Source organism: Sturnus vulgaris, chromosome 2, assembly GCF_052056855.1.
Source record: "Sturnus vulgaris isolate bStuVul1 chromosome 2, bStuVul1.hap1, whole genome shotgun sequence".
Lineage (NCBI taxonomy): Eukaryota > Metazoa > Chordata > Aves > Passeriformes > Sturnidae > Sturnus > Sturnus vulgaris.
Window position 1 is genome coordinate 48,108,067 of NC_142244.1, and position 16,005 is coordinate 48,124,071.

Genomic DNA, 16,005 nt, shown 5'->3' on the forward strand with positions numbered 1-16,005 from the left:
TAGAGCTCTTCAGGGCAGAAGATGACAGAAGATTGACACTTCTGTGAAAAGACAGCTCAAATTAAAGATGGCTTTCTAAGACTGGGCAGCAATCTAGTTGAGCATTTATGGATCATGATCAGAGGAGAAGCAGTGAAGATAATGTATCTTTTGGGGTGAGATCTTGTTACAAATCCCCAGAACAGGGCTTTTAGTCATCTTAAAGCAATTTGAGAAAGTTTCCAGATCAGACTTACAAGAGATTATCTCCGTGACGTTTGCTCACATACCAGATGGGCTACCCAGGGGTGTGACTTTGCATCTCCTATTCATGGCTAGTAAGACCTGGTCAGGGATGTGGTAATTAATGCCAGCCTTTCAGTTATCATTAAATAGTGGAGATAAGGATTCCCAGGAAAGCAAGGAAGGAAGGTAGCCAAGTACAGAACCTGGACATCATGAGAGCAGATGTCACCTTCTTCAAGACTGGTGGGTGAGATCCTGTGTGAGTGAGCTCTGAAGACCAAAAAGAGCTCAAGAGAGCTCTTAAAGACAGGTCTTTAAGAACAATCTTCCAAACACATGAATGGTCTGTCCAGATACAGAGGGAAACAATAGGGACACTGCTTCGGCTAACCAGGGACTTAATGACTGAACTCCAGCACAAGGGCAACACATGCAGGAAACAGAAGCAGGAACAGCTGGAAAAGAGGAAGCAGAAACATCGTCTGGACAAGAACAATGACAGAAAAATGAAATTCAGCTAAAGCTGTATTTAGCGAAGAACATCAAAGACAACAAAAGCAGCTTCTGCCAGTACTTTTAAGAGTAAAAGAAGGTACAGGGAAAATATGGGTTCTATTGCTAAATGGAATAGATCATTTAATGACTGACAAGATGTAAGGCTGAAATAATCAATGCTTTTTTTTGCCTTGGTCTTCACTGACAGGTTTTTCCAGGCCTTTGTGACTAGAGACCAGGTTCAAGGAGGAAATGAATTATGCATAATAAAGAGGATCAACCCAAGGATCTCTTGAGAAATCTTGATGCATGCAAGCTCATAAGGCCTGACAGAATCTATCCAAGGGTTCATAAAGCTGGCTCATTTCATTCATTACTGACTGCTCTCTATCATCTTCGAATGAGTAAGAAAATCATGAAGTAAGTAGAAGTTATTTCTGGGCATGTAAAAGTCAAAGGACCCAAGGGAATGGCCTGAAGTTGTGTCAGGGGAAGTTTACATTAGGTATTAAGAAAAGGGTCTTCACCCAGGGGGTGGTTGGGCACTGGGACAGGCTCCCCAGGGAAGTGGTCACAGTATCAAGCCTGACAGAGTTCAAGAAATATTTGGACAATGCACTCAGGCACGTGGTGTGACTCTTGGGGATGGTCCTGTGCAGGGTCAGGAGTTGGATTCAATGATCCTCATGGGTCCCTTCCAGCTCAGGATATTCTGTGATTCTGAGAGCAGCTAGTATGGATTTACCCAGGGTACATCATGCTTTACCAACCTGTCTTCTTTCACAAAATGACTTACATCTATGGCTAAGACAAGTGCAGTAGATGCCTAAGGTAAGCAGGTCTTTTTAGTAGTTGTGTACTGTACCTTTGCAACCAAGGTAGGGTTTTATTGTCTAAATGGGTGAACTACTACATGCTGGTACACACCTGTACCAGCAGCCTATAAAGGATTGAGGCTAGTGGCTCATGTTCCACCTGGAAGCAGATTCCAAGTGGAACTGAGAGCTCCGATCTGGACCTTGTCCTTTTAAATATTTTAGTCAGTGACCTGGAGGAGGAGGGGAAATACACTCTTCTCAAGTCTGGGGATGAAACTAAACTGGGGAGTGCAGCCAGTGCATTCAAGAGCAGGACTGAAGTTTAGAGAAACTTACTCAGGCTGGAGCAATGAGCTGACAGGAGAGTCATGAAACTCAGCAAGGATAAATGCAAAAACCTGCAGCTGAAACAGGCAGATATCCTGAGGATGCCCTCTTTTCATCCCAAATGATTCCAAGATTTATCAGGTGCACAAGAAATAACTTGAAAAAAATTACTTCTTTTCAGGGTGTATCTGAATGCCATACCTGATGCAAACACACTAATGTGTAGAATGCTTCACCTGCTGCAGTTGTCATTTCTGTATTGTGCTTCTGAAGTACCAGCATATCAAAAACCATCTGAAATCACAAAACAGGAGGAGCTCTGTAAGTGTATACTTAACTTTCTACTTTATCAACATTTGCTGCTGAAGCTCATCTTCACTTCTAATAATAACAATGAACATGTATTACAAACATCCAAGGTTGCTGTTTGCTTTGTTGCCCCCTTTTTTAATTTTTGAATTTAGGTACCAGAAATTTAGAAGCCAAGTTCTTTTAGAAGTTGATTCTTGGCTTAACAGCATAAATTCACATCTCAAAGCATTAGAACCTGTTGTTAATTTATATAAACTGTTCTTCAGAGAAACATGACATCACTTGTATTTTTCTCCAAAAGTTGCAGATATGCCAGAGAAATAATGAAAAAAGCCTTTGCTCGTCCAGAATAAAAAAAAGAACTATTCCTCAAGTTTTGGAGACTCCTATAGCTCACAGAAAGTCAAACAGGGAACAAATTAGTAAAGAGTAATATTATAATTTTAGATAGAAATTCAGAAATAAGGAATGAAACTATGTTAAACTTAGATACATAAAGACAAAATTATGCAAGATTCTCATTCTCTCAGCTTGTCTGATGGAAGCATTTAATGAGCAATCCTCAGAAATCCCAAAGTCGGTTTGGTGAAACCCATACAAAATCAGAAGACAAGCACACAGATTCCACAATTATTTCATTGCCAGTTAGGAACCTGGATGCTAACAGGTCATTCCAAAATTCATTAGAGTAGATGGTTGTAAAAGTAAAGTACTGAATGTGATATTGAATCAAGAAAACACGTAATTCATTAGATACATTGAATAAATGACAGCATTTCCTTTCTAGTTCCCAGCTATGCTCTTTCTCATGCCTTTTCTTTTAGTACTCTACCCAGCCTCCATTTCACAGAATTCTGGAAGCCTTCTGTTCACAGCTTCACCAGGAACTGCTACAACTGTCAAATCTCAAGTATAGAGCATGGAAATAAAAATTGCATTCCGAGAGGCTCAAGTTTACTGGCAATACTGGATTGGTTCCCTCTACACCTCCATCCTCTTTTGTACTCTAGACTGATGTCTTCAGTTCTTCATGCCCTCTCTCTTCTTAAGCTGCCACTTTTTTTTTTTTCCTTAGGTAACAGGCTGTTTCTTACTATATGTATTATCCTGATTAATCTGGATAAGATCCCTGCTTGACCTCTGGATGCTATCTTTATAAAAAAAACAAAGTAACACAAAACATAGACACCTTACCTTAAGAAAGTGCCTCGTTGCTAGAAAAAGGGTTGAATCTGTTTCTTGTGCTTTTGCACACTGTTCTGCTAACGGTGTTACAGCCTCCAGACAGAGCTGGCAAACCTCTGAGCTCATTCTGATAATGGGTGTTAAAGAACTAAAGTTGCATTTCAATTAAATTGTGGTCAAACTACCCAGCTGTGACACTAGAAAATATCTGAAACGCTTTTATGTTTCAAGGTTTCTTTTCACTACAAAGTTACTAATTTAAAAAATCAAATTAAAAAAGCTGCTAGAAAAAGGGGGAAAAAAGGATTCAAATTTCGTTACCTTCTTTTATTAGCTGCATGCCCTAAGGTAACATAAGCCTCTCTGACATAACATTTTCAGAAAGAGTCCCTTATGGTCAAGCTCATCTGTTTCTGACACGTGCCACAGATTAGTGAAAATGGTACTCCCATTATGAGAGGGAGAGCCCATTGGCACCCTGACAGGAAATGCTCTGGAGCCAGCCCAGTAGAACAGCAGCAATGTTTTGTATTACCAGCTGAGAGACTAATTCAGGAATGGCTTTGGGATACCAGCTGAAGGCTTATGAAGTTACACAGTCTGAAATGAAGTAATGGAGGAGGCAGGAATGGCTGCCAGAAAAAACTTACATGCTAAGCTACTTAAAGGCTGCACCCATGCACCACAAGTAAGAGGCAATTCAGTTACTGCTGGAATTTCAATGGACACTATAGTGAAACTCTCAATCCCCAGAGAACAGAGTAAGAGTCCATTACCGATATATCATTATAAATGCAGATATTGACAGAAAAAGAAAAAATAAAATTTTTAACAGGTCCTTATAAAAGCAACTTAGATTTTTTTCAAAAAACATTCCCAAGCTCTATAAAGGATACGATGACATCCCTAGCTCCAGTGAGTACATTAGGCTCTTAAAGAGGTCCTCTGGAAGTTGTGGAATTTTCTCAGGAAATATCTCACATATGAAAGTGATTAATTTGTAATATTGATTACACAGGGATGGAAACTGTCAAAAGAAAAATATGGTATTTTTAGATTCAATCACGTAACTATTTTGGCATAATTTTCAACTATACAAAGAGACAGGACTGATGATTTGCACTGAAGAAAAGAATTTTAGTAGGAAATTTGAGTCATTAGAATGGCTACGACTTTACATAAATACAAACACTGTGGTACAATAAAAGAAGATTATTAAAGATAAACAGTAGATGGTGGCAGCCTGGTATCTGCTCTATACAAATTAAAAGTTTTATTTCAGACACAGACAAATCTAGTCCTGTGGGGCAAAAACCTCACAAGCATTTGGAGCACAATCGAGGGGCTGCCAGGGCACATCCCTTGCCTTGGTTTGATCTAAAAGGGACACAAGCCTTGTGCTCAGCAAGTGCTACTGGATGAGAAGGCATGTGGAGAGGGGACAGCTGAGACACCCTCCAGAAGAGCTCCCCTGGTTTGCAGTAAAACATGAACACAGGGCAACAATGAAATGCTGCCATCCCATTGTTTCATATTGTTCTACTGACAAGCTGCTGATTCCTACAACCATCTGTATGGTGGAAATAGTCATTTCATAACTCATATCACTATCTATGCTTCTTGTCACATTTCTGACACTATCAGAAAAAGGACTCCATGAGCCACATTTCAGGTTTGGCTGTTGATCTGCACAGACCTGCTTTTAAAAGAAAAGTTTTGTTTAGAACCTTCAGATATACATTTTCTCAGTTTACAGCATTTATTTTCAAAGAATATTTAGAACTATGGAACAGTTATTTACATTTATGAAGTCTAGAAAATTCAGCTTATGGAGGTGGAATGTATATAGGAATGAATTCTGGGAATTCATTACTATAAAGCTTTCATATTCTAGCAGCTCTGTGTCAAAAATATACTTACCTTCAGCAGATCTTGTGACATAAGAGGCAGAACTAGATTAACCCCATATAAGACAACATCTGCTGCTGATACAGATCTATTTGTAACTTGCCCAGGTTCATGCCCTCTAAATACTTCATCTGCAGAAAAGAAAAAAATATTTTGTCTCAAAGGAAGATTAAATATTTTGAAGGAACAGTCCCATTTCCTTATAATACTGACATTTTTAAAAATAGGACTAGTCCCCTCTCTCCAAACAAAACCATGAAGTACTGTATTAAAATAGAAACTTAGTGAGTGGAGGCTGTCACATCACTCTATATTTATATTCATTAGGACTAAGCATTTCATAATCACTTGTTCCAGATGGCATGCTAAACCAGAACACTTCATATACTGAGGGCTCCCTTCCATTACAGAGTACTGCGTTTGTTTCTAGTGATAGCTGCTTCATGCCTGGACACATAAACACATAGTGAGTAAAATATTACTCCACTTTTATACTATATATATAAAAATATATATTTACATATGCTTTAATATCTTTTATGAACAGAAGGAGAAAAAATGGGAGCACTAACAGAAAGTTCTGCAGTTTGAATGTTGTTTTGAATGCTGCCAAGTTTTTTCCAATTGCAGGTTAAGGCCTACATTTCCCATCAAATGGCAGTGACCTTACTTTTTTAATTCCTGCATTGAGTCAGCAGCAGTATCTAGAAAACTCACAATAGATTTGATCTCTGGGCATTGCATCTAGGTTTTATACATATTACTTTGCTTCATGGTGTTTTTCACACAACTAGCATTCAGATCTCAAAGCAAATACTTTACAAAGCACTGTGTTGTCCATTCAATGGAGAAAGTCTAAATCTGGTTCTGTACTGGTGTTGTGCATGCATGATGAAAAAATAAAACAAAGTACTGCATTTCAGCATACAAAGTTCTCTCTTTCAAGACGTTCTCGGAAAAGCAATGAGTACCAAAACATGCTTGGTAGCAAACTGAATCTGCCTGGGTTGTTATCTGTGCAAAGCGTCCAGAACACGGTGGGATATGAACTATGCAAATGTGTTTTGGGTGGCAAAAGCAATGCACCACAGTTAACTGCCAGAACACACTCAGGACAACTGCAATTTTAAGTGGCAAATACACGTAAGAAAGTAACAGGCCGAGATACAAGAAGGAACCCTTAACTACACCCACAAACCATAAAGCATGTTCTGTGAAAAAGGAATACAGAAGACCCTCACATGATGGAATTTTAATGACCCAACATTTCCCAAAAGTTAAATCCTTTACTAAGAAGGCCACCCATCTGCTCTCTTGCACTACTTTATTACTCCAACTGCTCTGTGTTTTTTGTTATAAAACTGCTGGTATAACATTGATACTTGCAACATTCAGATTTTGAGCTGTTTCATACATCCATAATTTATTTTATAACAGCAATAATAATTTCAGATGTTAGAATATTGTGAAAAGTCCTTCTTTGCTACTTTAAATATCAATTTCCATATCCTGACCTAGTCAAGCCTAAACTTCAGCTTTCACTTTACATGGACTCAACACAAGCCCCAGAATGATTCTTACAGTTTAGAGAACAACATGCAGGTCATCAATTACCAACTCCTTAATACCTGTATCACTGAAATCTATGAATTCTTTTGATAGAAGATTAGTGAGAAGCTCCATAATAAGAAGGAGATCCTGGTACTGGTCTTCTTCTGCTGTAACATCTATCCGTTGTCGACCTAGATTATTCTTGGAATACACCTGGAGCAGAGTTAGGCAGGCCTCATACAAGTTCATGGCTTTGGCCTATAAAACAATGTTACATAATTAGAAAACTTCCATATGCTAAAAGTGAAACACTTTGTTTTAAGATGGCATTACTTGGTAGAAAATACTTCAAGATTTTAATTTCAGGGTACCAACTGTACACAAAATCATCAAGGGAACAGCCACCTTAGACAAGAACACTTATAGCCATATATTCATGAGATACTGACTCAAAGAGCAAAACATTAATTTTCTTGATTCCTCAGTCTTAACAAAAATCCAGATAAGAATGGTTTGGGACAGACTGACATATCTCACTAATCTCACAAACTAGATTACCAACAAAATCCTCATGGGACACACTTTACTTCTAGAAGTTTGGAGCCACAATATGCTGTTTGTACTTACCCAGTTTGGAATAGGCAGGAAATCTTTCAGATGGGAAAACAAAATTAGCCAACAGTGCAAAGATGCAAGTGCACTGCACAAACTCAAAATTTTAACTGGTAACTTCATGGGATCCATTAAAGCCTTGCCTAGGACTAATGCAGTGTCTCTATGGTATGCATTTGCCACATAGAACACTGCTACAATTCTCCTAGACTATACTTTAGAGCAGTTTCACATTGTTATAAAAAAATACTCAACATAGTCTGTCCTCTTCTGCCACCCATGCATAGAATTAGACTCATGATGAACTGTGGTTAAATTTATTGGCAAAAAAAACCAGTCTAAATGTCCTGCTTTTCATCTTTCCAAATGTATGTTTTAAAACAAAGGAATTCCTTAACAGATGTGTACACACAGTCTTTCTTTCTCTCTTTAAAAATCATTACATTTTATTTTGTTTAAGGAATAGCACTGTATACACATTTACACATATGCACACACACATTCTGCCCCCTCCTTCCCTTTCTGGTTGTATTTACCTCTCCAAGATAGCAAATTTGTTTATGTGCAACTTCAACAAAGACTTCTATTATGAGATTAACAGTCTCTGGTGTGTTTTTGTATACTTCCATTAATCCAATGCAATTATTAAGGAAGTCCATTAGGAAATTGAAGAGAATTGCTACGTTATCAATTTGGGTAGCCTCAGCAATGCCACAGAGTGCTTCTAATGTAGCAGTGATTTCCTGCTTCACTTCTTCCTCCTGACAGATCTGCTGAAAGTTTTCTTGGTTTATCACATTCAAGAATCGCTGCTGAAGTGGCTGAAGAACCTTGAAATTTTTCAGAAAAGTCACATTAAGATAAATGTACTATTATATGAGATGTGAGGTTTAAATAATTTAGCAAACTCATTGCTTTTGGCAATAACAAGAATCAATCACTTCCAGTTTCCAATGGCTCAGTTATGTCACTATCTGTCACATTAATGCAAGCAGAAGTCGTAGTGAGTAGTGCTACTCATTGTCCGTCATGGCCCACAGGCAGGAGTCAAAGTAAGCACCTCCATAAATATTTTAGGTACTTTTGTAGTGTTTAAACAAATGACAACGACTATCTCTGGCTCAAAGCATTTGATCCCCTTCAAATTCAGCATTAGGGGAAAAATTGTTACAGCTTATTAACGAAACCATTAAGATTAATGCTTACATTTACCTCTGCCGTGTTATGATTCTCAATAGCAAAATCATTTTTGTCATCTATATTTGGAATTTAGAAACTTCCACAAAAATAGTTAATTATTTTCCCAATTACTTCTACTGCATTACACTCTTACCTTAAATTACTAATTTTGTGGCTCTGCCAATAAAAGCATGTTTTTCTCAGAAGGTCAATGCTTTACAAAGTCACATGGTGCTTCCTGATACCATTTCACCTAGTTTCTAGCATCAACCTTTCTAGTATTAAATATCTGAGCTTTAATGGAGCCAGGGGACAAAGAGCTGGTCAAGACACTTCATTACGTTCCACATTCGCTTTCTACTTACTGTCATTGTCATTAAGTGGTAACAGAATAATTCATAACACCATAAAATTAAAATAAAAGGAAGAAATGTCTCAGCAGAAGGGAAATTTTTAATCTTCTGTAATAGTCTCTTTCAAACACATTCTTCTACTGCCTGCTTCATACACCCTCCAATTAATTATTAGTGGTTTCTCTTTGGGTTGTTATTATTATTTTAATATTAGGTATTTTAGATACAATTTAGATACAACAGATACAAGTATTGACCATCAAAACGAGAATAATTTTAAAAAATCATCAGTATTAAATATCAAAATGTGTTATATAAATTGATTTTGTGTCACTATAAAATTCCCTAAATTAACTCGTTGTACTGCTTGCTTATGTGAAGGTAACAGAAGCTTAACAAATAGCTTACCTCTGTCCAGTATTGTTGCTTTGTTTCTGTATCCATATGAGCAAAACCTCCTAGAACTAAAGCTTTCATTAGTGTTCTCTGCACAGAACTAGACAAATAGTGAAGAGGAGGGCTTCGCCTTGCAAACTGTTTAGCTAAATTCCACCAGTTTTCACACTGAATAACTAAGTTTGCCCTAAAAAGGGGAAAAAAATTGATTAAAGACTTCACAAAATTGTATCAACAGAACATATCAGGTTTCTAGCAGTTGCCAGATTTTTGTGGCTATATTTTTAAAAATTCCTTTATTCTGAGGCTAAATTACCTTTTGATTTTCATCTTACTAGTGCCTCAGCTCTCAGAGTTCTAAAGTATATACTCTGAAAATAGATCAATTCACACAAGAGAAAAGCAGGGAAGTGCTTTAGTTTTACACACGTACACACGCAAGAGTTAATGGACATATTGCATGGATTAAAAGCTTAGTCTCATTATGTCATAAGAAAATAAGCAATTCATTCCAAAACTAGCTCCTCTGGGGTTTAATTTTTTTACAAGAAAAATCCTCAAGCATTTAAAATCGTCATACTTCAGAACAGTCTTTCAGTAGACTGTGAATGCATGATTGCATGTATAATTGCATATCAGTTGACAGAAAAAAAGCATTCAAGAAGTTCCTGCTTCACAGTTTGCAATATCAAAGAAAACTTATTGAATTTGAGTGACTCCACAATCCTGTATTTAAAGAAAAAAAAATTTAGGTTTACAAAACATATTTCATACTGGCTTAGCCAGTATCTGAACTCCTAATCAACAAAAATTAACAGCAACACAAAAATCCTTGCAATAAGAGTAGAGACCAGGAGAGTTTTCCTTTCTCACTGTTTAAGAGTGAGACACAAAAGTAGGGAAGGAGAGTGCACTTCTAAACAGCAATAAAAATTAGGTGATGTTCTGTTAAATACAGGTCTCACTCCTCAGCTTGTCAGACAAGTTTGTGGTGCTTTTTCAGTTATAGCATGTTACTAAAGTAATTTGACTGACAGAGGCATGAATATGAAGCGCCCTATATCTGGATTACTGTGGCCAAAAAACTTGAAAGGAAGCAAAAGAAATTTTTTGACTTCCAGAGGTATAGCAACTTACCGCTCTCTCCTTTCCACTAATGTTACTAGCAGCTGTACAGTATCATTTGCAAGGTCCTGCTCTGAACTCCACACTGCCAGGTTACTGATCACTTTTTCTAAAAGGTAACCCACAATCCACTGGGAACCCTCAGTATCAGCACCAAATGCTGTACTAAATGGCAGACTTATCTATAAGAAAAGCATTAAAATGAGTGAGTTTTACAGAAGCCAGAACCCAAAAGTGTATGGCAATCATTGTCAGCAAATTCTTTTCAGGCTGTCACTTCTTTCCTACTTAAGTTATACAAATGTTACATAGACAAAGGCAAAGAAAACCTGTAACAGAAAAATCTTTGCCAAATTTATATTGCGATTTTAAGCACAACATCTAGAACAAAGAAAACTTTCAACCTCATTATAAAAAGGGTTTGAGTATGTCTAGCTTTTAAGGCCAATGAAAGTTCAAAAGCTTTAATAATTAAAAGAAAGACCCCAAAATCACCTCCCAAAATTGTTTCCATGAATTTCAGACATAATTCCTTAAAATTCAGTGGTAAAAATTATTAGAGATAAACCTAGTTCTTGATCTAGATAGAAACCTGTAAAAATTAATTTTCACCTCAATTTTTCTGCATCTGCTTTATTCAGATGGTTCCTTCAATCTACACATCTTTTAGGAAACACATCACACTCTGGTCCTGGCACATTAAAATATGCTTCCTTGAAATTGCCTGTTCTCCTATCTTTAAAGAAAGTTTCTCAAGAGTGAAATCCAAAGACTTTGTAATAATTGTGCAGGGGCTGCCTGTCAGTACACCACTAACGCTTCTACCTTTAAGAACTCATGATAGATACATGACTGAGCATAAGGCTTAAATAGCGGTTTCAATCACTTTCACATGTCAGCATAAACTAAATATGTGCATTTCCTAGACACTCTGTTCTGTTTCTTCACATTGTTTTTCACATGGATCTCCAAACATGATCTCCAATTCTTGCCCAACTGGTACCTTTATGAATTCTTATGTACGAGCTGAATAATATGACTCCAAATATTTCTAAGTCTGTGTGATACCTATTATTGTTAAGGAGAGGCCTTCTGAAGCGTTAGTATTCTTAGTTGCTTCAATAGTGGAAATAAAGGGAAGGAGGAGGAGACTTCTCAAAAATTAGAGTCTACAGGACCTCCTCAGGATGGGTGGCCTCTGCGAGCTAGCTGGATTACAGTTAGTTCAATAAGCAAAATCAGGATCAAGTTCTAATCACAATTAGTGCTGTCCAAGCACGGTGAGAAGTTGCCCTTTACAAAGAACACACTGTTGAAATCATGATACATACAACGAAAACGAGGAGAGAAAGCATCATGGCATTAGCTAATGTATACTACCTTGTGATGGTGTTAAATATCTAACTCAGAATCATGATCAAGAGCAATCACTGTATTAGAGATGAAATCTAAAATCAGATGGACAATCACAATTTATAACATCACTGCAGTCAGTGAGTTTCACTCACTATGCAGCCCAGGAGCACTATGTTGTTCTGGTAAGGCAATGGCTACCAAAAAAATCACATTTACAGCAACATGTGCATGAGTCTCCTAACAACTTCTATTTCTAATTAGCAAGCGGAAGAAAACATCAACTTTCAAACAAATTCCAAACTAAATCACAATCCATGTAACATTAAAAATACTTCAGCATTGCACTTTTAAATAGCTACACTGACATCTACCTTCACAGGATAATTTATTGCTAATACTCACAAATAAATTCATAAAAATGATATCCTTACCTGATCATACAACTTTTCATCTACTAGGAGATAAGTCTTTGCCCAGCGCTTGAGGAACCATACAATATCTTTGCCCATCTGGGGGCTCAGGAGGTGTGTGAGATTTGCCCTTATTGCTCTAGATTCTACTTCTGACACTCTTAAAATAGCAGATAACAACCTGCAGATTTAAAATACAATGAGGATGCTGAGAGTGGTTTTTGGAGAAGCAATGCAACTATCAAAACAACTTTAATTTTTCACAAAATATGACAGAAAGATCAGGATAATACAAAGCACTTTAATCAAGTAAAAAGGACCTGAATTTATTGTTTTTGAAATGCAAGGCAAGAGAGACAGAGAGAGAATAGAGCAAATATCCTCCAAAAAATAAGACTTAACAGTAATTTTGACATCAAAATTACTGCAACAAAGAATTCTCACAAGCATTGTGACAAATGGACACTTGGGAGTGCCTGAAAAGCTGATTTTTCCCTCCCAGCACCATTAGTGACCAAATGGGTTCGAACTGTGCAGCGTTTGCAGCATTGACACATACCAAAAAAACAAATACAGAAATGACCAGTTATTTTTCTCTTGTCCATTACTGCTGGGAAATAGTCTGAAATAGTAAATCACGAGGTGATTGCATTGCTACAATCAGCCCATAAAACTGCATTAAATACTTGCTTTTGTGGCATGTCAACTGAATTTTGTAAGAATGTGATTGTACACAAGAAATTTAGGAGCTGACAGTGGCCTGTTTCTTGAAGACATTTCAGAGTTATTGTCAAAGGGCCTCAAATCTCTCCTTATTTTGATCTGATTTTATTCCCACCACTGAGACACTGCATCAGGAAATCCTGTTTGGTGGCCACTTCTTGAAGTGGCCAATAGTATAAGTGAGCAGTATTCAACCTTCTAAACACTAGGTACATACATCATTGCTAATGAAGGTCCACTTTTTGTACTTTCTTCACAGAAAAAAACATTTCAAGAATGCAGCAACTAATCTTAGGTGAAGATTCTTCCATGTCAACTAAGAGTGGAATGCAATCTTCTTTCTGAAGTGTGAGGATTCAAATTAAGGAGTCCTTAGGGAGCACCAGCCTTCTTGCAAAAGAGAAGGGAAATCTCTCCAGCTTCTTTTATAGGCTGACAGTGATGTGTGTACAGTAACTGACAACAATTTCTCATGCTCTGAGGATCAATTTTGCTGCTACTGCCAAACTTGGGCAGTAACCTATATTCAAAGTAGAGAAGCTCACTGATGTTCTGGAAAGCATTTGCTTAAGCTGTATATGTGCTGAATGAATTTTAGAATATATATTATCTAAAGATTTTGATCTGCCAACTTTTTAAACTTTAGTAATTTTAAGGATTTTCTGTAAAAAATAGATCAAAGATGGGTTTTCAGTAGAAATATAAGAAACATCTCTGTTTATATTCCCAAGACTTTGGTTTATGATGTCTGTTAACACTATTAGGTCAATCTTTTGTTTTTCAATGTTCACTGTTTACATATCGCTTGCTTTTCAGATTCACAGAACCCACTCACATTGTCTGTTGTTTTTTTTTCCTCTGAAAAAGCATTTAACACACTTCATAGTACAAGATGCATCCTTACCTAATTACAGAATCAGTTCTGTTGTACCCTGGGATGGAAGAGGCCTTTTCTCCTGGAGATCCCAGAATCTGAAGTGTTGTATTGATGTCAACCTCAGCTGAATGTTTAATGGAATATTCCATTACTTCTGGAGGTATTAGCGGAGTCTCTCCCTGAGTATCATTAGCCAAGAGGTAGCCTTACATTAAAAAAGAAAGAGTGATCACAACTTTCTACCCTAGGTTAACTTGTGGCTTTCTGATTAAAGAATCCATAGGCTTAACTGCAGACATCACAACTGAATCAAATGTTTGTACAGACCCTGACTAACACTGCTTAAATGCATACAAGTTAATTAGAATCCTTAAAGTCATTCAGTAGGAAAAAACCTAAAGTGACAAGAAACCAAGACTGGAAAAAGAAACCACCAATTCAAAAATCAATAAAAAGAGACGAGTTGTGCTTAATGTAAAAGTGCTACAGTCAATTCATCTACTTGGGGAGGGACAAGAGAATAAAATGTTGTCATTTTTTTTCTTCTCCTGCTATGTGGTAAAAAAGCCTTGTTTTACAGCTTCCCCACTGAGTCCTCATCACTTGGGACTTCGCCTTTTGCTAACATCTCAAATCTGTGAGAGTCTTTCAGACCTCAAGTACATGTGCTGTAACACAGTTTTCCTTGCGTATCAACTGCAGATCAAGTGAAGCATGAGTTTTCAAACAATGCTCTGGTATCTAGATAATATTAATTCCAGCTTTAGTTGTAGTTTTCAATATCTGATCTCATAACCATCTGTGAGCTACAAACTCCATCTCAGTGCTACAAAAATACTATAAATACATTCATATCAACATCTGAGAGCAACTAAAATACCAGACCTTTGAAAAGTCTCACAAATATTTCAAATGTTATACATTTATCCGAGCAAAGTACAGACTGAGTTGTTACTATGTTTGTAAAATTAAGTAGAATATTGCCATCTAAAAATCAACCCCCAAAAGGCTCTAAATTCCCTGAAACATAAAAAAATAGCAGGTCATGGATCATCAGCACTGAGAAAGTCTAGAACTTACATGATTCTCTGTCACCATTACCCTGATGTCATGTCGGTTCCCTTATAAAGTCACGTGCACCCAGCCAACATCAGTGATATCATGAACAGACTAATTTCTTGAATAGGTTGACTGATAACACAACTCAAAAAAATTTATAACAAAATTAGTTGCAGGAATTTCCAATGGACACTGATGAAACCTTTAAATGAGGTAATCATTAGAGATAATATTCCTGGTACTCAAGGCAGATGATAGTAAGGCAAGGACTTTGCAAGTCCTACATGTAAGACGAAATCATTGTAAGGCATAAAAAATGTATAGTCAATTGAGAGCAGTTGATACACAGGGATTTTTTTTTCCCCATGAGGTGTTCCAGCTGCAATAAGACTACCAGAATAAGTACTATTTAAAGCTGTTCACTAACCTGTGACTAAAATAAGCCAATGAATATCCTCATACAGGTCATCAAGCACTTTATTGTCAATTGAACCTGACGCTGGTGAGGCAAGTAACTGCTGCTGATGTCTTTGCAACTGTCCATGGAGCCTTGTCACTCGGTCTTCTAACAAACTGTGGACAAATAACAAAGCACTTCACTGTTTTTAAACCGTTTTGGCAAAGTTAGGCTTTTCTTATTTGACAGCTTTATTGATTTGCACTCATGGTTATTTTCCTTGTACTTACCTTGTGAGAAGAGGTATGCAGTGTTCTGCAGCAATCCTCCCCAGCATGCCTACGCTGGCCAACTGGTCACAGAACTGGTCTCTGTCATCTTCCTGCAGCTCACTTATTTCTTCTTCTTCCCGAGAGGCCACACCATTGGCAGTCTGGTTATTTCAACAAAATTAGAAGCAACCAGTTAGGGTCATACTTGTTAAATTCATTATCACCACAATTTTCTGCATTATTATGCTTCTTTCTTGCAAGGTAATTTGCATGTATGAACAACAGACTTGTACTAAATCAGACACAGAAGAGTTAAACAGAGTCAACATGGGTTCAGATTGTTTTAAAATCAGCATTTCACAAACCAAAATGGCACATTCAGTTCATTTGCTAACACTTCAATTTTCAGTTTTCAGTTGTTTGAG

General features: G+C 37.1%; 1 protein-coding gene across 1 annotated transcript in view; it reads right to left on the reverse strand.

Moving 5' to 3' along the window:
* Positions 1 to 16,005, reverse strand: part of XPO4 (exportin 4) — an 80,918-nt gene that overhangs the window by 9,296 nt on the left and 55,617 nt on the right. The window contains exons 11-22 of the mRNA XM_014877632.2: positions 15,599 to 15,741; positions 15,339 to 15,484; positions 13,880 to 14,057; positions 12,274 to 12,433; positions 10,499 to 10,668; positions 9,374 to 9,548; positions 7,970 to 8,263; positions 6,899 to 7,079; positions 5,283 to 5,401; positions 4,259 to 4,389; positions 3,372 to 3,489; positions 2,067 to 2,159 (exon numbers count right to left, since the gene is read on the reverse strand). Coding sequence (XP_014733118.2) covers positions 2,067 to 2,159; positions 3,372 to 3,489; positions 4,259 to 4,389; positions 5,283 to 5,401; positions 6,899 to 7,079; positions 7,970 to 8,263; positions 9,374 to 9,548; positions 10,499 to 10,668; positions 12,274 to 12,433; positions 13,880 to 14,057; positions 15,339 to 15,484; positions 15,599 to 15,741 — 1,908 coding nt within the window. The remainder of the gene's footprint in view (positions 1 to 2,066; positions 2,160 to 3,371; positions 3,490 to 4,258; positions 4,390 to 5,282; positions 5,402 to 6,898; positions 7,080 to 7,969; positions 8,264 to 9,373; positions 9,549 to 10,498; positions 10,669 to 12,273; positions 12,434 to 13,879; positions 14,058 to 15,338; positions 15,485 to 15,598; positions 15,742 to 16,005) is intronic.